Below are 22,965 nucleotides of genomic sequence, written 5' to 3'. Positions count from 1 at the left end.
CATATTCCCTCCAACCATAAAGACAGTCTTCAATGCGAGATGACTGGTTGTCCCTTCGGTACCTACAACAGTAGAGATTGAAGTGTCCTTGCTGAGCGAACCGCCTGAGGGAGTTTCAGCATTGACAGGCCTTGTGAAGATCAGCCACGTTACACGTCAGCCACGTTAGACTTCTCACCCTGTGCATACATAGACAGTACACTCTCTTAGGCTCTTATGAAAGATGTGTATGTTCAGTACAGAGACTGGGGTGGCAGCTTTTTCAAAGTGCTGGTGGAGCCTAGAAATGACTATATATTCTCATGGGTATATTCGCAAGATGTCCACATTTACTGTATGTTGAGGTATCTCAATGGTCCTGTCAACCCGAGCCGGCCTGTTTTGAGGTCCTCTTCCTGACTTTGGCGGACTGGCCGTGCCCGAATACCCAACCCGTAATTGTATTCTTAATAGTAGGCTGATTAGGTATGCGAAAATATAACGTTTTATAGTATGTGACATTTAGAAAATGTAGTGTGCTTTAAATGCCAAGATGTCATACTCATTTCAGCTTTTCATCTAGTTTGAATTTGCTGCATGCTGTAAAGGAAATAAATAGTATTTTCAGACCCACGTGTGTTTGACAGCAGCTGATAATGAGTTGATAATCAGATGAGGGCAATTCCACAGTAACAAAGATGTTTTACTTTAAAATGTATGTCAAACAAAAACCAATCACTGCAAAGTTAAACAAACCATACAACGCTATGCACAAGGACTACTTTTAACAATTTCCCCCCCTAAAATAAAATAAAATAACCTGAAGAACTGTGCAGATGCAAAGTTTGGTAACAAAATGACAGTTTGTGCTGTTGTTGCCGTCATTCTGTTACCAAACTTTGCATCTGCACTGTTCTTCAAGTAAATGTGCTTTTGAGAAACTTTCAGTGGAAATTGATAGAAGTCGTTTTTGTGCATAGAGTTGTATGGTTTGTTTAACTTTGCAATCATTGGTTTTTGTTTGACTTACATTTTAAAGTTAAAAATCTGAGTCTCAGTATCATTCAGTTACCAAGGAATTGCCTAAAAGGAGACTCATTGTACCAAAAGGAATGAATGTCGCCAAACAACACAATTGCGCATCAGTGGACGCATTCTCAGTACGGATGAGCCTAGTATGTTGATATTTGTTGCTTACTGCATACATTTTTTACTAAACCGTACGTTCTAAATATTATGCAGTATGATAAGTACACAGTATTTTGTTTTAGTAAGTAGTAGTCAAGACAGATTTCGGACACTGTGTGTGTGTGTGTATGTATGCATACATTTGTCTGTGTATATGTGTGGCTGTTTGTAGTTTGTATTTACTCTTCTGCCTGTGTGTGTGTGCGTATTCTTGTACATTTGTACGCCCGGTCTTTCTATCCCATACTGCTTCCTCTCTCTCTGTCACCCTCCCCTCCCCACCTCTTCTGCCCGTCACTCCGGCTCAGAGTGGCTGTCACTAAGGCCCTCAGTGTGACAGACAGACAGGACACTGCCGTCCCCGCTACAACTGCCAATTTGGGGACATGAAAGCCGGCACGCTGATCCGCTGTTTACAAATCCCCCTCCGCTCGCTTCGATCCTCTTCCCTCTCTTTTTCTCCCTCTTCCCAGGGACGGATCAAATCCGACAGGGAACCAAGCCAATTAGCAGGGCCCGTTCCGGACCTAAATTCTCATTTCCATCAAAAAGCCTAGTATGTGGTTGTGTTGTCCTAAAGGATGGGCGCCATAGATGGACCACACCCTCCTCAGACCTACTGTAAATCCCCCATAGATGGCCTGCATCCCGATTTGCCACCCTTCTCCCGAAGTGTACACTTGCACTTTTTCCATCATGGATTTAACAATGGTGGAAACTCCCTTTAGCCAATGCTTACACCAATCCAGTGTTTTTAAATTCATGACAGGAAGTGTGCAAGTGCACACTTTGGGTGAATTGAGACTTAGGCATAGTTGTTGTATGTGGACTAGAGTGATGCTGGAGTTATAAGACGTGTTTAGATGTGTTTACGTGTTGGTTCGCGGACTTGACATTAAGCTCTGTGACGAGCTGAAGCTGAGATGTTTTTCTTAACAGTAATGTTGTTAGCTAAGTTTGTTATGGTTTGTCACGTCATGGTTTACCTTTTTGACGTTTTGAAGGCTGGTGGCTTTTTGTCCTCACAGGAGGGGATTTGTCGACCTTACGTTTTCACCTCCAAAACATGTCAGGATGTCTTGGAGAATATGTTTTTGTCTGTGTGTTTTTTGTGTCTGTTTGCAGGTTGTATTTACTCCCAAGTTTGTCTCACCACTCATCCTGTGGGTAAATAATTTACTTACAACTATAATCTTTGAGTAGTCAGGGCAGTAGTTTTCATTTTATAGTTTTTCAGATTGATGGAATGTTTTAATAACCTGTCCAATGCCCACCAGCAACCACCACCAAAATGCCTCCTTCTTGAAAATGTTTGTCATTCTGAGGCACGGTGAATCTTATATCCTATATTTCTGGCATGGCGCAATTCTAATTTATAACTTTCCTGTGGACGTCAACAGCGGCTCGCGCTATCGAGGTACGCAGCCCGAGAAAAACAAATTATCTTTTTTTTTGCCCCATGTTGGACTGCTTCCTGAAATGATTTGCTAATTTACTTGTTGCTGTGGTGACCTGTCAATCAAGCATTAGAGGGATTTTGAAGAAGAAAAGAGAGCCAAAGAAAGGGAAAATCCTCATGCATATATATCAGCTACTAAACCTTCAACATGACAGGCAGGCTTCTTCTTTCCTGTTCTTCTTCCTCCTCTTCCTCCTCCTTCTCCAACTCTTCAGAGGGGCTCACTGTAGGAATATACCGTAGCTCCCTTAGTACAACACCGTTGATCTATGTCAAGAGGTTTGGACCTCTTGGTGTAATGGTTTGGGCCTGACAAACATGGCTTGGGCCTGACAAACAAAGAGCTGTGGGTTCAAGTCCTTTTATTGCTAATCCCGGATTCAGTGCAATATATTGGCATGTACGATGATGGATAACAAGACAACGTCTATTAAGATAAATTGCTTCAGGATAAGTATATATGGATGTCTGGATATTCCAGACATATCAATATGGCTAGACGAAAACACGAGTCAACCTCAGACGACGGATGCTCATCATCGACCAATGAAAGCAGCTCATTGAGCCATCAGGGAGTTGTCATCTGATCTCCAGCACTTCAGGTCCTTCACTTCACTGGCCGAGTTCGACATTGCAGGCGAGTCGAGACTGACTGATCTATGAATATCCTTGCATCATAAATAACTTCTCAATATTATTTGTAGATCAGTCAGCCAGTCACAATTCACCCATGATACATCACGGTTTTGATGCTCTCGAACATGGCCTCTGTCTTCATGGAGGCTCATCGACCAATGAAAAAAGCCCATTGAGCCATCAGGAAGTTGTCTAATTCTCCTGGTCATCTGATCTCATTGCTTCAGGTCATTCACTCTGTCTTCATCCAGCAACAAGAGACGCCAGGAAGCGATTACACCTCTTCCAATGGCCGCCGTCCCGTCATCACGCTCAGTGTGATGGATGGGCTTCCTCTGCCATTAGGTGTCTGCCGGCCATCTGTCCATCCCAGGCTGTGTGTGTGACATTCCTCCCTCACAGAAAAGGTTAAGTGGCTCTTATGAGGTCTAAGGAGAGGGGCAGGAGTGGTCACAGCACGTTAACCTCTAACCCTGCCCTTTTCATGGGGTAGGAATGCTGTCTGTAGGGGGGGAGTTGGGGATATGGAGGGTCACACTTCTTTCTTATTCTCTCATTTTCTTCCTTGGACTCTATTTTGAAATCAAAGCACAGTGCAATTATTGGCTGGCCGATGGTGCGTCTGCCTTTTTCTCTCTCTCACGCTCTCTTTTCCTTCTCTCTGTCACATACATTCTCTCTTTCCTCCCCCTTTGTCTTTCATTACACCCGCTCACTGCTTGTTAGGGTCTTTGTCATGGGTCTGGTGTATCTGAATCCTCAACCCCTTTAGTAGTCTGGATGGAATAGTTCTACTGAGACCTTTGATCAGTCACTCTCACCTACAGTATCTCTTCATCATGGATTCTGTGTGCTGTCCTGGACTCGAGGCTGGCTCAAACAGTGCTTGGATAAACACACACACACACACACACACAGATGTGCACGTACATACACGAACGCATGCACACACACGGATGCTCACTCACGCATGCACACACACACAAACACAAATTATCACTCACTTGCACGCACACATACACATGCCAAAGCTCACTCTCGCTCTTCCAAATGAGTGTGAAAATAAGACGTAACTGGCTCGTTAAATATTAATTTGTTTTTTGACAGAAGTGGGGGGAAAAGGAGACAAGACAAATTGCCTGGAGCTAGCGCTTTGTGCATGAATCGTTAAAATATGCCAGAAATCAGAAATGCAAACAATTAAAATAAAGCCCATATTTCACGTGCCGCCCTTGGGTGACAGATGCATCTCTCGCTCTGTGGCTGTCGCCCATCTCCCTCCCTCCCTCTCTCTCATCCCTCTCTCTGCTAAGCAGTCTGATTGACACGGCATTACACCCGGGACGGGCCAGACACTGTTTAAAGATGTACACGCATTCACACACACACACACACACACAGAGGAACCTTTCACTTTTCTCACACAGACACAACATACACCTTTCACTTAACACATACACACTCGCTAATGAAGACACTCCTGAGAACATATCTATCATACCAGTCAGACCTCACACCCTTAAAACATCTCTCTTACTCTCTTTTACTCGCTCTCAACGCATTCTATCTGCTTACTCCCTACTTTCTCCCTGGTTCTTCTTCCATTCCCCATTCTCTGCCTCTTTCTCTATATTGGTAATCATATTTTGTGTTGTATTAATTTCTTATACAGAGACCTCCAATGCACAATATATCTTGATTTGGTGTGTGCGTGCTACTGGATGTCCGTGCAACTGGATGTGTGCGGGTGCACGCAGTGTGTGCGCTCATGCTTTGCATGCGTATAGCATCCAACGAGAAACCGATAAATCAATAACGACACCATCCATTTTTGGCCTACAGCTAAACTAAACGTTATTTCACTCAAAGCTCACTTCAACACCATCTTTATTACGATGATCCGAATTGGCTCGACAGCAGTGGCGGTTCTAACGGCAATAGATTCATCTGGGAGGGTGGTTTTGATCTATTTGGTCGTGTAACTCTTAATATGAAGCGTTAATGGGAGGTGATTTAGCCCAAATTGCCGCCGCCTGCTGCAGGATGCATATGGAGGAAATAAGATAAATAGATTTAATTATGCCCAGTGGGGGTAACGAGAGACGAGAGACTCTGTTTTAATTATTGAAGGGGGGTGTAGCTTTCTGCTGCCAGGAAGGAGCTGTGATTAGCTTCTCATGCTGTCAATCAGGGGAAGAGGAAGGTAGAGAGGGGTATGGTGAGGAGGTGTGTGGAGGGTGGGTGGGTTCTGTGTGTGTGTCTGTGTTTCCGAATGAAAAAACACAAATGAGAGTGATATGACCCCCTGCTTTTTTAGAAGGACCGTTTCGTTCTTTCTCAAGAGCCCCTGTTACATCACACCTCCTTATGTAGTTTTTAATTGAACTTATCCCTACTTGTCTCTCTGGCTTCCAAAACATCCAACTCCACCAAGGTACCAGTAGAAAAATACACACAGCAATCTAATTACCGTGATAACATTTATAGGCTGTGAGATTAAGTGTTCTCTCTCTCTGGAAGCCTCACTGTTCTTTCTATATATTCCTAAACTCCAACCGTGCCATACTTTCATGGGAGCTTTGGCTTATCCCTCCCTCTCTCTTTCTCATTCTCACGTTCATTCTCCATTCGCTCTCTCTCTCTCGCTCTGTCTCTCTCTCTCGCTCTGTCTCTCTCTCTCTCTCTCTCTCTCTCTCTCTCTGTCTCTGTCTCTCTCTTGTTGTCGTTCTCGCTCTTTCTCTCCCCGCTTGTTATTTTGGTACTCAAAAGCAGATGCATATTTAGCTGGCATTATCCCTGCGTCTTTATGGGCGATCAACTCCTCGTCCTCTGGAATGTGTAGAAATGGGTGTATCATCATATGTGTTTCTTCTTCTTTGTTTCTTTGTGCGTGCTCATGCTCGTGTGTGTGTGTGTGTGTGGTGCTTCAGCTGGCCTAAGAGGTCAGGCCTACCCACCTGGAACAATGTTGGAGTGTGTGTGTGTGTGTGTGCGCGTGTGCATGCATGCAACTGGAAGTGTGCGAGTGCACACAGTGTGTGTGCGCGTGCTTGCATGCGTATTGCATATGCAACACCAGACGCAACATCTCAGCTATTAGCCTCATTCATTTCCATCATAAAAGACAGACGTCATCAATGAACTCCCCTGACAGACCGACAGACAGACTGTAAACTGTCTCCTTACACCACCACTCTTGCCGACTGAACGTCTGCTTACAGACCGAATGCCTGTTTAGCTACTCGTTAGCGCTCACCAGTTACCAGTGTCCCACTGGCTCCATCCAATAGCACTTAAGGAAGCCTATTTATTTACCACCCCCTGCTCTCTGCTTGTTGTCATACTGTAAAAAAGAAAAACAGCTTCATTTCCTGAGCTGCCAACCACAGAGATGATAATGGAGGAAATGAGTCTAGCACACATAGGTAAAAGCTGTTGTATTGTATAGCTAGCACACATACTGGTAAATAGGCTACAAGAGTTTCCTCTCTTAATCTCTCTATTTCCCTCTCCCTCCCTTGCACCTCTCTCTCGCTCTCTCTGTCTCTCCGTCTCTGTTTCTCCCTCTTTTTCTCTCCTACCCTCCCTCCCTAGGGAGCCAATTCCACAGGTCGCAGGGCAGTTATATCACCCAGGCTGTCTGTGATCTCACTGTGTTCTGAACCTCATTAGAAAGAAGACACAATCCTTTTATTTTACTTTTCCCCCCTTCTCTCACCCACTTCTTCAGAATGTCATGTAATGAGCATGGAGAAGCTTCTGGAAGAGGTGATTAAGATGATGAGTAAAGGCACCTTCCAAAAAAGCTGATTTTCACTGGAACTCAACAGGACAGTCTTTTGTCTTGTCATATTTGGACATTTTGTGGATATTGGTTCTAGTTTCTTCATTTCCTCTCAGGAGGAGTGTCACCGTCGTAGACCCAGGAGCCATTCTGGTGGCACACTGGCAGAGGCAGACTAATGATGACAGTGTTATGCTAATAATGGTTCCGTTTGGCCCCTTGTGACAGTAGGACCACATTAAACCGCGACACCAATGACCCAGTAACCCAGTGAAGCATCCATCTGACACCATTATGAGAAAGTAATGCAGCCAGTGCTATGATGTAGGTATAGTGTGTTTTTAAATGAGATCTCCCACTCTTTGTGTGGCTGTGTGTGGCTCCCTATGAGCTTTCCCACACAGAGTGGCGACCATCTTTCTGTGTTGGTTCTCTAGCTTGTGGGGCTGTCAGGTGTTTCAGCATCAAACAGGAACAGGAAATGACAATGAGAAATTACATCCGTATTTCTGAATAAACAGGATTGATATAAGGACACATTTACACAGCTAGATAGAATCCAGCTCCGAAGAGTCTCGTTCGATAATTTTTTGTTGTTGTCTTAAAACAAATCTGACTTCCAATCAGATCCCCACAACACCTACTGCATACCACCTGATTGTCTTGGAAAAAGAAATGGAGAGACTAACGGTGAGGAGAGGGAGAGATTAGGGAAAGGAAGGAGCGAAAAATTATGATGGAGGGGGTTTGGGTTTGTACCTTCCCAATGGCAGGTACATACACTGAGTGTACAAAACATTAGGAACATGCTCTTTCCTTGACAGACTGACCAGGTGAAAGCTATGATCCCTTATTGATGTCACTTGTTAAATCCACTTTAATCATTATAGATGAAGGGGAGGAGACCGGTTAAAGAAGGATCTTTAAGCTTTGAGACATCGATTGTGTATGTGTGCCATTCAGAGGGTGAATCGGCAAGACAAAATATTTAAATATTCGTGGTCCTCTGTAGCTCAGCTGGTAGAGCACGGCGCTTGTAACGCCAAGGTAGTGGGTTCGATCCCCGGGACCACCCATACACAAAAAAAAATGTATGCACGCATGACTGTAAGTCGCTTTGGATAAAAGCGTCTGCTAAATGGCATATTAAAGTGCCTTTGAACAGGGTATGGTAGTAGGTGCCAGGCACACCGGTTTGAATGTGTCAAGAACCGCAATGCTGCTAGGTAGGCTTGGGCGGTATACCGTATACCGGGGTATTTGGAAAAAGACACGGGATGGTTTTTCAATACCGTCAAAAATATTTATTTGAAGTTTTTCAATAAATTGGAATATTTGTAGCTACTTTTTAAGTTTATACCTGCAGTCAACTTGTGCAATATGTTAGGAGATAAAGCAGATTGCGTTCTTCATTTCACCTGCCACATCATTTTACATTATGAAGCTTACCGTAGTTCCCCAGAACAGTTGAGCCAGTCACGTGTTTGTATGCAATTCACTACTAAATGTTTGCCATCAGATATCTTATAATGGCTTTCTTCCAGAAGTCAAAGAGCTCTGTATGAGTTATATGTACAGCTGCCATTTATTCTCATCCGTTTTTCTCCCATTTGCTCCATGTACACATGCTGCTCTTCCTTCAGAAAAGCATGCATCACAACTGTTCATTTGCACAATTTCTCTCGTTAACTTACGCTTGTAAATGTCTAGAAATGACATTCAGTAGCTACTAGCTATGCTTGTATGACTGTATGAGCTGGATTTGCCTGTGTTTGCAATTAGTTTGTTCATTTTTCTCTCATTACCATTTAGCTAACAGCGTCTATGTGATTTTGCTATTAGTTTGTACAACATTTGTTAGCATTCTGGTAATAGAAGCCCAATGGGCTTTTCTTGCGTTTTTAGTGCCCCCTTGTGTGCTTTGCCAGTAATACCGTAAAACTCGGAATGAGAGAAGGACGGTATGATGATATGAAAATCTGGATACCGCCCAAGCCTACTGCTGGGTTTTCCACACTCAACAGTTTCCCGTGTGTATCAAGAATGGTCCAACACCCAAAGGCCATCTAGCCAACTTCACACAACTGTGGGAAGCATTGGAGTCTACATGGGCAAGCATCCCTGTCGGACGCTTTCGACACCTTTGTATAGTTCATGCCCAGACGAATTGAGGCGGTTCTGAAGGAAAAAGGGAGCGGGTCTCAATGTTAGAAAGGTGTTCCAAATGTTTTGTACACTCAGTGTATATCTAATTGTGAGTCTCTCTCTCTCTCTCTCTCTCTCTCTCTCTCTCTCTCTCTCTCTCTCTCTCTCTCTCAGACAGTAGTAGAGAGAGGTGGTCTAATTTATGCACACATAATGATCAGGCCAGCAGTGGGCCTCCAACACACACACAATACTGTGTGAAAGAGAGAGACGAGCCACCCAGCTCACTTCTCTCATGGAGGGCCAGACTGCCAGTGTCAATGAAGTCTGTGAAATAGATACTACTGCCAGCACCATGCTAAGAATGGGCAATAATATCGGCCATTCATATTACTGTTCTTCTAACAATGTATGCAGGTTGTACGGGAAGCAATGCTAGGCTAGTTGGCCTTGAAGAAGTGTTTGAATGCTGTTTTTATAGTCTGGAGATGTAATCAGAAGTAGGCTGATGTAGGCCGCACTCATATCAAAGGTATTAAGTGTCACTCGTGCTAAGTTGACTAGCATTAGCTTGCTTTCCAGAGCCTGTATTTATCAAGCATCTCAGAGTAGGTTTGTTGATCTAGGATCAGGTCCTCCCTGTCCATAATTTAAAAGGCAAAACTGATCCTTCCCCCAAGGCGCTTGAAAAATATGGCCTAGGACTAACCCATGCATCTGGGTCAGCTGCAAAATCTGGCAACCCAGCAGCAGTGCAGTGATCAGAGGCTGATTTGAGTGTGTCCTCTGTTGTCTTCCATCAGGGTTACCATTCACACCATGTCCCCCTCAAGGCTGTAATGAGAAGAGCCAGTGACAGGAATTAAGACAGGCCCCTGTCCCTAATGAGCTAAACACAGACATCAGATTGGACTCAGCAGGGAGCTGACACACACACACAGGCACACACCAAACACCACGGTCATGTTCAGTATAGGCAAAAGTCGCAGATAGAAATGTCATGAATAGAGCTGATGTGATCCCTTTTTCTATACGTCAAAGAGGCATGTTCATTTTATATATATTTCTTGAAACGTCATGAATAGAGCTGTCATGATCTCTCATTCTACATGTCACAGAGGTGTGTTTGTTCTACAATGATACGTTTCTATCTGAATGTTTTCTGCTGAATGCAGCCCCCATAGGAAAGGGTTGTAGCAGATTTGCCTCCAGGCCAAGCCCCTGATAACATGGGGCTGTAAGACCAGACATACTCTACCTGACAGAAAACCCATTGTGTTCTATGGATATGTGAATTAATCCAGGGATTTGTATGTCTTTCTGTCTGAAGGTCATTGGGGGAATAATCAGTAGCTCAGAGAACCATGTAAAGACTGTTTTGGTTGAGAGTGTCCTTTCGGAAGCTTGAGAGCGACATGTGATTCAACTCCATGCCTGGAGGGCAAAAACACGCCCGTATTCACAAAGAGTGCTGTCTAGGATCAGTTTTGCCTTTTGCATCCAAATGATTGAGGGGAGATCTGTTTCTAGATCAGCACTCCTACTGATGTTTTGTGAATACAGGCCCTGGTTTTCAATATTTTCTTCTAGTCAGGGACTGGTCCAGACCTGGCATACCAGGTGAATGGACTCTGGCCAATTAGTGACATGAATCAATCAGTAAACTATACTGAACAAAAATATAAACGCAACATGTAAAGTGTTAGTCCCATGTTTCATGAGCTGAAATAAAAGATCCCAGAAATGTTCCATGTGCACAAAAAGCTTATTTCTCTCAAATGTGCACAAATTTCTCCTTTGCCAAGGAAATCCATCCACCTGACAGCTGTGGCATATCAAGAAGCTGATTAAACAGCATGATCATTACACAGGTGCACCTTGTGGACAATAAAAGGCTAGATGTCTCAAGCTTTGAGAGAGTGTGCAATTGGCATGCTGACTGCAGGAATGTCCAACAGAGCTGTTGCCAGATAATTGAATGTTAATTTCTCTACCATAAGCCGCCTCCAACATCATGTTAGAGAATTTGGCAGTAGGTCCAACCGGGCTCACAACCACAGACCACGTGTAACCACACCGGCCCGGGACCCTCCACATCCGGCTTCTTCACCTGCGGCATCGTCTGAGGAGTATTTCTGTCTGTAATTAAGCTATTTTGTGGGGGGAAACTATTTCTGATTGGCTGGGCCAGGCTCCCCAGTGGGTGGGCTTGGCTCCCAAGTGGGTGTGCCTATGCCCTACTAGGCCCACCTATGGCTGCGCCCCTGCCCAGTCGTGAACTCCATAGATTAGGGCTTAATTAATTAGCATGTTGCATTTATATTTTTGTTCGGTATATGTGAGAGAAAATAAAACAAAATATTTTAGGGGTCAGATAAGTACAGAGTAGGGTGAAGTTGCCCCTAGATGCTGACCCTGGGTCCGTTTTGCATTTTCCCCACTAATGATTAAGGTTAGGATAGGGGGATGGGAAACTGATCCTAGATCTGTACCTAGGGGAAACTTCACCCCAGGGCTACACACTCTCACCTCTGTCTGTCAGAAAGCATGTATCAGTTCAGAATATATACTGTATAGTAATACCAATTAATCAGTGGTGTAAAGTACTTAAGTAAAAATACTTGAAAGTACTACTTAAGTAGTTTTTTGGGGTATCTGTACTTTACTTTTACTTCACTACATTCTTAAAGAAAACTATGTACTTTTTACTCCATACATTTTCCCTGGGAACCAAAAGTACTCGTTACATTTTAAATTGTTAGCAGGACAGGAATATTGTCTAATTCACACACTTATCAAGAGAACATCCCTGGTCATCCCTACTGCCTCTGATCTGGCGGACTCATTAAACACATGCTTCATTTGTACAGTGGGGGAAAAAAGTATTTAGTCAGCCACCAATTGTGCAAGTTCTCCCACTTAAAAAGATGAGAGAGGCCTGTAATTTTCATCATAGGTACATGTCAACTATGACAGACAAATTGAGAAAAAAAAAAACAGAAAATCACATTGTAGAATTTTTTATGAATATATTTGCAAATTATGGTGGAAAATAAGTATTTGGTCACCTACAAACAAGCAAGATTTCTGGCTCTCACAGACCTGTAACAACTTCTTTAAGAGGCTCCTCTGTCCTCCACTCGTTACCTGTATTAACGGCACCTGTTTGAACTTGTTATCAGTATAAAAGACACCTGTCCACAACCTCAAACAGTCACACTCCAAACTCCACTATGGCCAAGACCAAAGAGCTGTCAAAGGACACCAGAAACAAAATTGTAGACCTGCACCAGGCTGGAAAGACTGAATCTGCAATAGGTAAGCAGCTTGGTTTGAAGAAATCAACTGTGGGAGCAATTATTAGGAAATGGAAGACATACAAGACCACTGATAATCTCCCTCGATCTGGGGCTCCACGCAAGATCTCACCCCGTGGGGTCAAAATGATCACAAGAACGGTGAGCAAAAATCCCAGAACCACACGGGGGGACCTAGTGAATGACCTGCAGAGAGCTGGGACCAAAGTAACAAAGCCTACCATCAGTAACACACTACGCCGCCAGGGACTCAAATCCTGCAGTGCCAGACGTGTCCCCCTGCTTAAGCCAGTACATGTCCAGGCCCGTCTGAAGTTTGCTAGAGTGCATTTGGATGATCCAGAAGAGGATTGGGAGAATGTCATATGGTCAGATGAAACCAAAATATAACATTTTGGTAAAAACTCAACTCGTCGTGTTTGGAGGACAAAGAATGCTTAGTTGCATCCAAAGAACACCATACCTACTGTGAAGCATGGGGGTGGAAACATCATGCTTTGGGGCTGTTTTTCTGCAAAGGGACCAGGACGACTTATCCGTGTAAAGGAAAGAATGAATGGGGCCATGTATCGTGAGATTTTGAGTGAAAACCTCCTTCCATCAGCAAGGGCATTGAAGATGAAACGTGGCTGGGTCTTTCAGCATGACAATGATCCCAAACACACCGCCCGGGCAACGAAGGAGTGGCTTCGTAAGAAGCATTTCAAGGTCCTGGAGTGGCCTAGCCAGTCTCCAGATCTCAACCCCATAGAACATCTTTGGAGGGAGTTGAAAGTCCATGTTGCCCAGCGACAGCCCCAAAACATCACTGCTCTAGAGGAGATCTGCATGGAGGAATGGGCCAAAATACCAGCAACAGTGTGTGAAAACCTTGTGAAGACTTACAGAAAACGTTTGACCTGTGTCATTGCCAACAAAGGGTATATATCAAAGTATTGAGAAACTTTTGTTATTGATCAAATACTTATTTTCCACCATAATTTGCAAATAAATTCATTAAAAATCCTACAATGTGATTTTCTGGATTCTTTTTTTCATTTTGTCTGTCATACTTGACGTGTACCTACAGTGGGGAGAACAAGTATTTGATACACTGCCGATTTTGCAGGTTTTCCTACTTACAAAGCATGTAGAGGTCTGTAATTTTTATCATAGGTACACTTCAACTGTGAGAGATGGAATCAAAAAAGAAATCCAGAAAATCACATTGTATGATATTTAAGTAATTAATTTGCATTTTATTGCATGACATAAGTATTTGATCACCTACCAACCAGTAAGAATTCCGGCTCTCACAGACCTGTTAGTTTTTCTTTAAGAAGCCCTCCTGTTCTCCACTCATTACCTGTATTAACTGCACCTGTTTGAACTCATTACCTGTATAAAAGACACCTGTCCACACACTCAATCAAACAGACGCCAACCTCTCCACAATGGCCAAGACCAGAGAGCTGTGTAAGGACATCAGGGATAAAATTGTAGACCTGCACAAGGCTGGGATGGGCTACAGGACAATAGGCAAGCAGCTTGGTGAGAAGGCAACAACTGTTGGCGCAATTATTAGAAAATGGAAGAAGTTCAAGATGACGGTCAATCACCCTCTGTCTGGGGCTCCATGCAAGATCTCACCTCGTGGGGCATAAATGATCATGAGGAAGGTGAGGGATCAGCCCAGAACTACACGGCAGGACCTGGTCAATGACTTGAAGAGAGCTGGAACCACAGTCTCAAAGAAAACCATTAGTAACACACTACGCCGTCATGGATTAAAATCCTGTAGCGCACGCAAGGTCCCCCTGCTCAAGCCAGCGCATGTCCAGGCACATCTGAAGTTTGCCAATGACCATCTGGATGATCCAGAGGAGGAATGGGAGAAGGTCATGTGGTCTGATGAGACAAAAATAGAGCTTTTTGGTCTAAACTCCACTCGCCGTGTTTGGAGGAAGAAGAAGGATGAGTACAACCCCAAGAACACCATCCCAACTGTGAAGCATGGAGGTGGAAACATCATTCTTTGGGGATGATTTTCTGCAAAGGGGACAGGACGACTGCACCGTATTGAGCGGAGGATGGATGGGGCCATATATTGCGAGATCTTGGCCAACAACCTCCTTCACTCAGTAAGAGCATTGAAGATGGGTCGGGGCTGGGTCTTCCAGCATGACAACAACCAGAAACACACAGCCAGGGCAACTAAGGAGTGGCTCCGTAAGAAGCATCTCAAGGTCCTGGAGTGGCCTACCCAGTCTCCAGACCTGAACCCAATAGAACATCTTTGGAGGGAGCTGAAAGTCCGTATTGCCCAGCGACAGCCCCGAAATCTGAAGGATCTGGAGAAGGTCTGTATGGAGGAGTGGGCCAAAATCCCTGCTGCAGTGTGTGCAAACCTGGTCAAGACCTACAGGAAACGTATGATCTCTGTAATTGCAAACAAAGGTTTCTGTACCAAATATTAAGTTCTGCTTTTCTGATGTATCAAATACTTATGTCATGCAATAAAATGCAAATTATTTACTTAAAAATCATACAATGTGATTTTCTGGATTTTTGTTTTAGATTCCGTCTCTCACAGTTGAAGTGTACCTATGATAACAATTACAGACCTCTACATGCTTTGTAAGTAGGAAAACCTGCAAAATCAGCAGTGTATCAAATACTTGTTCTCCCCACTGTATGATGAAAATTACAGGCCTCTCTCATCTTTTTAAGTGGGAGAACTTGCACAATTGGTGGCTGACTAAATACATTTTTTCCCCACTGTAAATGATGTCTGAGTGTTGGAGCGTGCCCCTGGCTATCCTTACATTTAAAACACAAGAACATGGTGCCGTCTGGTTTGCTTAATATAAGGAATTTGAAATTATTTATACTTTTACTTTGATACTTAAGTATATTTGAGCAATTACATTTACATTTAATACTTAAGTATATTTAATACCAAATACTTTTAGACTTTTACTCAAGTAGTATTTTACTGGGTGACTTTCACTTTTATTTGAGTCATTTTCTATTAAGGTATCTTTACTTTTACTCAAGTATGACAATTGGGTACTTTTTCCACCACTGCAATTAATCATCATCTTAACCACATTGCCAACTTACTAACACACCCACTGCATTAACTCACTCTAGCAAATTATCACCCTGCATTATCACCAACCATTAACCACTGTACCAGAGGTAAAGGCACTAATGAACGTGTGGGAGTGAGTTTGGTTTGTATGTGTGTGTAATAGTGTTTGTGTGAGCGATGGGTACTGTTTCTCTGCTGTGAATTGGAACCGCTAACGTGCGTGTGTGTGCGTGTGATGCGTGCGTGCACGTGTGTGGAGGGTCTATGTGTGTAATAGATTATTTTTCTGTGTCTTCCTGACTGGATGTGTGAACACACTTGGCTGCGGTGTGAACTAGACTGCTGTTTGGTTCCAAACATGAAGCCCCTCCACTCCTTCTCTCCCCTCTTATAGTTTCTCCACTACTGTGTGGCCTCCTGCTCAACTAGAAATAGTTCCTTTCATAATCTCTGCTGAGTCTATTGTTGGTTTATGAACCACCACACTGTTTTGAATCCCAAATAAAAAAACATCTTACCAATCTGTCTCTCTCTTTCTCTCTCAATCCCCCTCTCCCTCCCCAGGTTTGGCAAGAAAAAGGAGGCGAAGAGCAAGGCGGAGGTGAAGGCTGCCAAGCAGAAGTTTGAGGTTCTGAGCGAGGAGGAGCTGGACAAGTTTGAGGAGAGAGTGAGGTGAGCTCACACTGTTTGGCCTGTTGCCTGTGTGTATATCAATCAATGGTCTGTCTGTGTCTGTCTCTGTCTTCCTGTCTGTCGGTCTGTCACTCTCTGTCTCCACACGCCATCATTCAAACGCCACTCTATAACATATACATATACAGTGATCCCTCGCCACTTCGCGGTTCACTTATCGCGGATTCGCTATTTCGCGGATTTTCATAATGCATTTTTTTTTTTTTTTTGGTGCATTGTGCTCTGCATTCTGATTCGCTAAAAACTCACTCCCGCTTCTTGTATCAAAACATGCTACGAATTGTGCTATCATTTTGTCGTCTCGTGCAGTTATGTGTACGTACATAAAACAGCTTGGCAAATTTACATTAAGTTGGCCAAATTATCTTGTAATTTCGAACATATTCTAAACCCATAATGTCGACGAAACGGCCTACACGTGAGTCACTGTATTTGTATACATGTAATAGTTGCTAATTGTAAAAAAAAAAAAAGTTTTCTATTTCGCGGATTTCACTTATCGCGGGTCATTTTCGGAACGTAACCCCCGCGATAAACGAGGGATTACTGTACACAATATATGCCGTTTTTTGTCCAATCCCATCAAGTTAATGTGAGTTTGATTCAGACAGTGAGTGACAGTATCCATCCCCTCTTATGTTATCGACAGACATGATCTCCGTAACATGGAGGTGCGGGACGGCCACGTGACCCCTGACCCCCTGCCACCCGACATGGAGGACGACGACCAGGACCCCAACTACGCCCGCATCAACACCTTTCTGGAGCCCCCCAAGGGCCCCTCGCCCTCCTACCTCAGCCGCACCCCTTCTCCCCAGCGGGCCCTCGGGGGACCACCCTCCGCCGGACCCTCACACAGCCGCCAGCCATCTGCCGAGGACTTAGAGGGGCTCTATGCCAAGGTCAACAAGCAGAGAGCCCCGCCCTCGACTTCCACGTCCCAGCTTCAGCCCCCTCTGAGCGACAGGTGAGTTGATCCAAAAACCAGGAAAACACACTCCCTCACAGTGCACTCCAATGAATGGCCTTGAGGTGCTATAGTAGGTCATAATCCCACTATGGGGTCAGTGGGATTGGGCAAGCATGGGGGGATATTTTTGTTATCTTTGTTGCCTTCAAAGATGCACTTAAAAACAGAAATATCCATGATAGATAATGTATTTAGGTCTATGTTTTATTGAATTATTTCACTTATTTGACTCTATATTTCTAATATGTTGCCTCCACTTTGGTTTCGGAGATGTTACGTGTAGGATAACCACACATGTATAGCTAACAACCCATCACACAGCCGTGCATGCATAATTTATGAGCATACTGTAGCATTTCTCAGCATGAGTGTTTAGGGTCCGCAGACCCTCAAGCTTTGCCCGAAGCAAACATTTCAAGTATGCTGTTTAGAATCATTAAGGAGGTGTTGTAATTTCAAAGAGATAGAGGTAACAAACAACCTCTACACCAGAACAATTGTCAAAGCCTGTTCTCTCTGCTACCGCACGGCAAGCAGTACTAGTGCACCAAGTCTGGAACCAACAGGATCCTGAACAGCTTCTACCCCCAAGCCATAAGACTGCTAAACAAGACTGCTACATAGCTAATCAATTGGCTACCCGGACTACCTGCACCTGGACCGTACCCACACACTCACACATACTTACAGTGAAACCTCAACACACACACACTACATACGCCCACACATACAGTAGAACGCACACACATGTATACTGACGCCACACACACACACACACACATTCACACTCACCACATATGCTGCTGCTACTGTCTCTTATCTACCCTGTTGCCTAGTCACTTTACCTATATGTACATAGCTACCTCAATTACCCCGTACCGCTGCACATCGACTCGGTACTGGTACTCCCTTTATATAGCCATGTTATTTTTTACTCGTTATTGTTATTCATTATTCACTGTGTATTTCTTCTTCATGTCACTATTTACATGTTCTTTTTCTTTTTCTTTATCTTAACTCTGCATTGTTAGAAAAGGACCCATAAGTAAGCATTTCACTGTTAGTCTACACCTGTTTACGAAGCATATGACAAATACATTTTTATTTTATTTGAAAGTTAGAGAGATACAGAGACCGAGAGGGAGGGATGGGAAAGGAAGAGATTGATTGCTACGAAGGGAACGAGTCAGACAGAGAGAGGGGGAAAAAAGGGGAGGATAATTAGCCACAGTCTAGCAGCTTGACAGATCAGTTAGACTCCTCCGCCGGTGTCTCCTCCGCTCTCCTCTAACTGGACACTTAATTACTCTGTTCTTCTTTCCTCTTCTTTCTAATTCTCCCTCTTACTTTCTCACGTTCCCTTTTTATTTTTCTCCTTTTCTCTTTCTCTATGCCTCTGCCTCTCTCACTCTCTCTTTCTCCCTCTCTCCTCTCCTCTCCCTGCTCGACTACAGCAGCATGATCTGAACGCTCCATATTCTACTGACATTTGTAATGGATGACGAATTCGAGCTATCAACAGTATAACATGATCAACTTAGTCTGGTTGGAATTGACTGTATAATAGTTTAGTTACGCCATATAGTCCTGGGTTCCAACCACACACACATTTACAGACTTACAACACACATCTGCTTGCGAAACGCACCCATTCAATGATTCATTCATGCATATGGACACACAGCTTTGCCGACACACACTCAAACCCGCTCAGTGGTTTTGCAACGAAGCCTTTTTGTAACCTAGCAACACTCCAGTCTAGAATCCAATGCCGCTTTTAGAGGACCAATTTGGATAGGGGAGAATTATATTATATTGTGGCTTCATTTGTGTGTCAGGTGTGTGTGTGTGTACACGTCTGTGTGTGTACGTATGTGTGCGTACACGTGTGTGTGCATACAGGCTTACGTGTGTGCACATGCTCAGTAGTGGTGCCTCATCCTCCTCCCTCACCTGTCAGAGAGGAGTAAGTTGACTCTTGGTGTGTCTACATAATTTAGCGCTGGAAATGTTTTCATTAGGACTTCGATGGCAGGTGCGTCCATGAATGGGCGTCACATTTGATTACAGTGACACTAGGGGCTGACCTGTGGAGAAAAAAAGTTACCTACGCTTGTCAAATATTATTAGAGAAAAGGTAATCTAGTCTCTCCACAGACCAGGGAAAGGGAAGAAAAGAGGGGAGGAAAGAGGGAGCAAAGAAAATAGTCACCTGAGGAGTTTCTTATAAAGCCATGTTGCTTATGTATCGTATTTCAATGTAGTTAAATAAAGAATATGAATGTCAGAATACAAAGTATATAGCCCTAATCCTAGACACTAGTCCATCTGCAACCCATAAGGACAGTATGCACTAGTGATGTCAGTAGGAAAGACAGGCAGATGGTGTGGGTTGGAGTTCTCCAGAACTATGCTGACAGAATCGTTGTGCACATGCACCATCGCCCTCTCAGCCATCATAATTGCAACGTTCCTCAGCAGATGATCAATACAGCACCATTTCTGTTTACTTAAACTTTCCTTTGTCCTGAATGCAGCCCGGGTAGGTTGAAATCAAAGGTTCTTCCTCAGTGTGTCCGGTCTTCTCTTTGATGTGGCCAGTCAGAGACATTCCGAGTCCCGGTGGCCATAGTTCATTGGCCAAGTCTCCCTAATTAGTCCTCCTGAGGTTGGACACATACATACACAGGTTTGACAAACATCCCTGAGACCAAAGGGAATGGAAGGTTCTGAAAGTTCCGGCTCCCTCATCCCCCCTGGAAAATAGGGAAAATTAATATCTTTACCCTTTACTGAACTTTCCACTGGCGCTCTGGGCTCCCTGGTGTCCGGCTGGCAAACAAGATGAGAAATTAGCTTCTGATGACAACCTGGTCCCATGCTCCCATGCGCACACACACACACACAAATAATGGAAAATGGCGCCGACAGAGAGGGCTGCCTTGCTTCTAGCTTTTAGGAAACTTTGCAGCATTTTGTTTTTTTATGTAATATTTATTCCGTTATTAGCCCAGAAAATTGTGTTATTACATACAGCCGGGAAGAACTATTGGATATCAAAGCAGTGGTAACTCACCAGCACTACCAGCATTACGACCAGGAATACGACTTTCCCGAAGCGGATCCTTTGTTCGCACCCCCCAGGGCAATTGAACTGATTCCAGAGGCCGACCCAAAACAACGCCGGAGGAGAGGTACTCTGAGTGGTCTTCTAGTCCGACTTAGGAGGCGTGCACACCACCCACCGCTTCCGAGTATATTACTAGCTAATGTTCAGTCTCTGGATAACGACGGCCCTCAAAGAACTTCATTGGACTTTATGCAAACTGGAAACCACATATCCTGAGGCTGCATTTATTGTAGCTGGGGATTTTAACAAAGCAAATTTGAGGAAAAGGTTGCTTAAATTCTATCAACACATCGACTGTAGTTACTCACGCTGCTAAAACACTCAACCACTGCTACTCCAACTTCCAGGATGCATACAAGGCCCTCCCCCGCCCTCCTTTTGGCAAATCTGACCACGACTCCATTTTGGCAGAATACAAACAGTTTAGTTATTCCCTCCGCAAGGCAATCAAACAGGCAAAACGTCAGTATAAGGAAAAAGTGGAGTCGCATTTCAACGGCTCAGACGAGACGTATGTGGCAGGGTCTACAGACAATCACAGACTACAAAGGGAAAACCAGCCACATCGCGGACACCGACGTCTTGCTTCCGGACAAGCTAAACACCTTCTTCGCCCGCTTTGAGGATAGTACAGTGCCACTGACGCGGCCCGCTACCAAGGACTGTGAGCTCTCCTTCTCCGTGGCCGACGTGAGTAAGACATTTAAACGCGTTAACCTTCGCAAGGCTGCCGGCCCAGATGGCATCTCTAGCCGCGTCCTCAGAGCATGAGCAGACCAGCTGGCTGGTGTGTTTACGGACATATTCAATCTCTCCCTATCCAAGTCTGCTGTCCCCACATGCTTCATACTGGCCACCATTGTCCCTGTACCCAAGAAAGCAAAGGTAACTGAACTAAATGACTATCGCCCCGTAGCACTCACTTCTGTCATCATGAAGAGCTTTTAGAGACTAATCAAGGATCATATCACCTCTACCTTACCTGCCACCCTAGACCCACTTCAATTTGCTTACCGCCCCAATAGATCCACAGACGATGCAATCGCCATCACACTGCAAACTGCCCTATCCCATCTGGACAAGAGGAATACCTATGTAAGAATGCTGTTCATTGACTATAGCTCAGCATTCAACACCATAGTACCCTCCAAGCTCATCATTAAGCTCGAGGCCCTGTGTCTGAACCCCGCCCTGTGCAACTGGGTCCTGAACTTCCTGACGGGCCGCCCCCAGGTGGTGAAGGTAGGAAACAACACCTCCACTTCGCTGATCCTCGACACTAGGGCCCCACAAGGGTGCGTGCTCAGCCCCCTCCTGTACTCCCTGTTCACCCATGACTGCGTGGCCAAGCACGCCTCCAACTCAATAATCAAGTTTGCAGACAACACAACAGTAGTAGGCTTGATTTTCCAACAATGACGAGACAGCCTACAGGGAGGAGGTGAGGGCTCTGGGAGTGTGGTGCCAGGAAAATAACCTCTCACTCAACATCAACAAAACAAATGAGATGATCAGGAAACAGCAGAGGGAACACCCCCCTATCCACATCGACGGGACCGCAGTGGAGAAGGTGGAAAGCTTCAAGTTCCTCGGCGTACACATCACTTACAAACTGAAATGGTCCACCCACACAGACAGTGTGGTGAACAGCTCCTCTTCAACCTCAGGAGGCTGAAGAAATTTGTCTTGGCACCTAAAACCCTCACAAACCTTTACAGATGCACAATTGAGAGCATCCTGTCGGACTGTATCACCGCCTGGTATGGCAACTGCACCGCCCGCAACCGCAGGGCTCTCCAGAGGGTGGTGCGGTCTGCCCAACGCATCACCGGGGGCAAACAACCAGCCCTCCAGGACACCTACAGCACCCGATGTCACAGGAAGGCCAAAAAGATAATCAAGGACAACAACCACCCGAGCCACTGCCTGTTCACCCCGCTATCATCCAGAAGGCGAGGTCAATACAGGTGCATCAAAGCTGGGACCGAGAGACTGAAACACAGCTTCTATCTCAAGGCCATCAGACTGTTAAATAACCTTCACTAGCACATTAGAGGCTGCTGCTTATATACATAGATTAGAAATCACTGACCACTTTAATAAATGGAATACTAGTCACTTTAATAATGTTTACATATCTTGCATTACTCATCTCATATGTATATACTGTATTCTATACTATTCTACTGTATCTTAGTCTATGCCGCTCTGATGTTGCTTGTCCATATATTTATTAATTCCATTGCTTTACTTAGATTTGTGTGTATTGGGTATATGTTGTGACATTGTTAGATATTACTTGTTAGATATTACTGTACTGTCGGAGCTAGAAACACAAGCATTTCGCTACACCCGCAATAACATCTGCTAAACATGTGTATGTGACCAATGATTTGATTTGATTGGATTTTTTGACATAGACACACACACGTGCCTGCATAGACATGGTGCAGGTGGGTGGATCTGACCTCTAAGGCCAGCTGAATCACCAGTTCTGTACTCAAGAGAACTTCTCAGTAATCTTAGTATTTATCTGCTTTCTGCCTAAAGTGTATGCTTAATGGAGTTATAACCTCCCACATTATTCTGTT

The 22,965-nt window shown here is 44.4% G+C and overlaps 1 protein-coding gene across 1 annotated transcript in view; it reads left to right on the top strand.

The window, feature by feature from the left end:
- LOC311118042 (partitioning defective 3 homolog B-like) overlaps nucleotides 1-22,965 on the top strand; it is a gene marked incomplete at its 5' end in the record, with an annotated part of 63,381 nt that overhangs the window by 6,694 nt on the left and 33,722 nt on the right. The window contains 2 exons of the mRNA XM_084192918.1: nucleotides 16,146-16,253; nucleotides 16,924-17,241. Of these exons, the coding sequence (XP_084049044.1) occupies nucleotides 16,146-16,253; nucleotides 16,924-17,241 (426 nt within the window). The remainder of the gene's footprint in view (nucleotides 1-16,145; nucleotides 16,254-16,923; nucleotides 17,242-22,965) is intronic.

The sequence above is a fragment of the Coregonus lavaretus genome (assembly GCF_964263955.1).
Source record: "Coregonus lavaretus genome assembly, contig: HAP1_SCAFFOLD_1500, whole genome shotgun sequence".
NCBI lineage: Eukaryota > Metazoa > Chordata > Actinopteri > Salmoniformes > Salmonidae > Coregonus > Coregonus lavaretus.
This window is presented reverse-complemented; position numbering and strand designations above follow the sequence as displayed.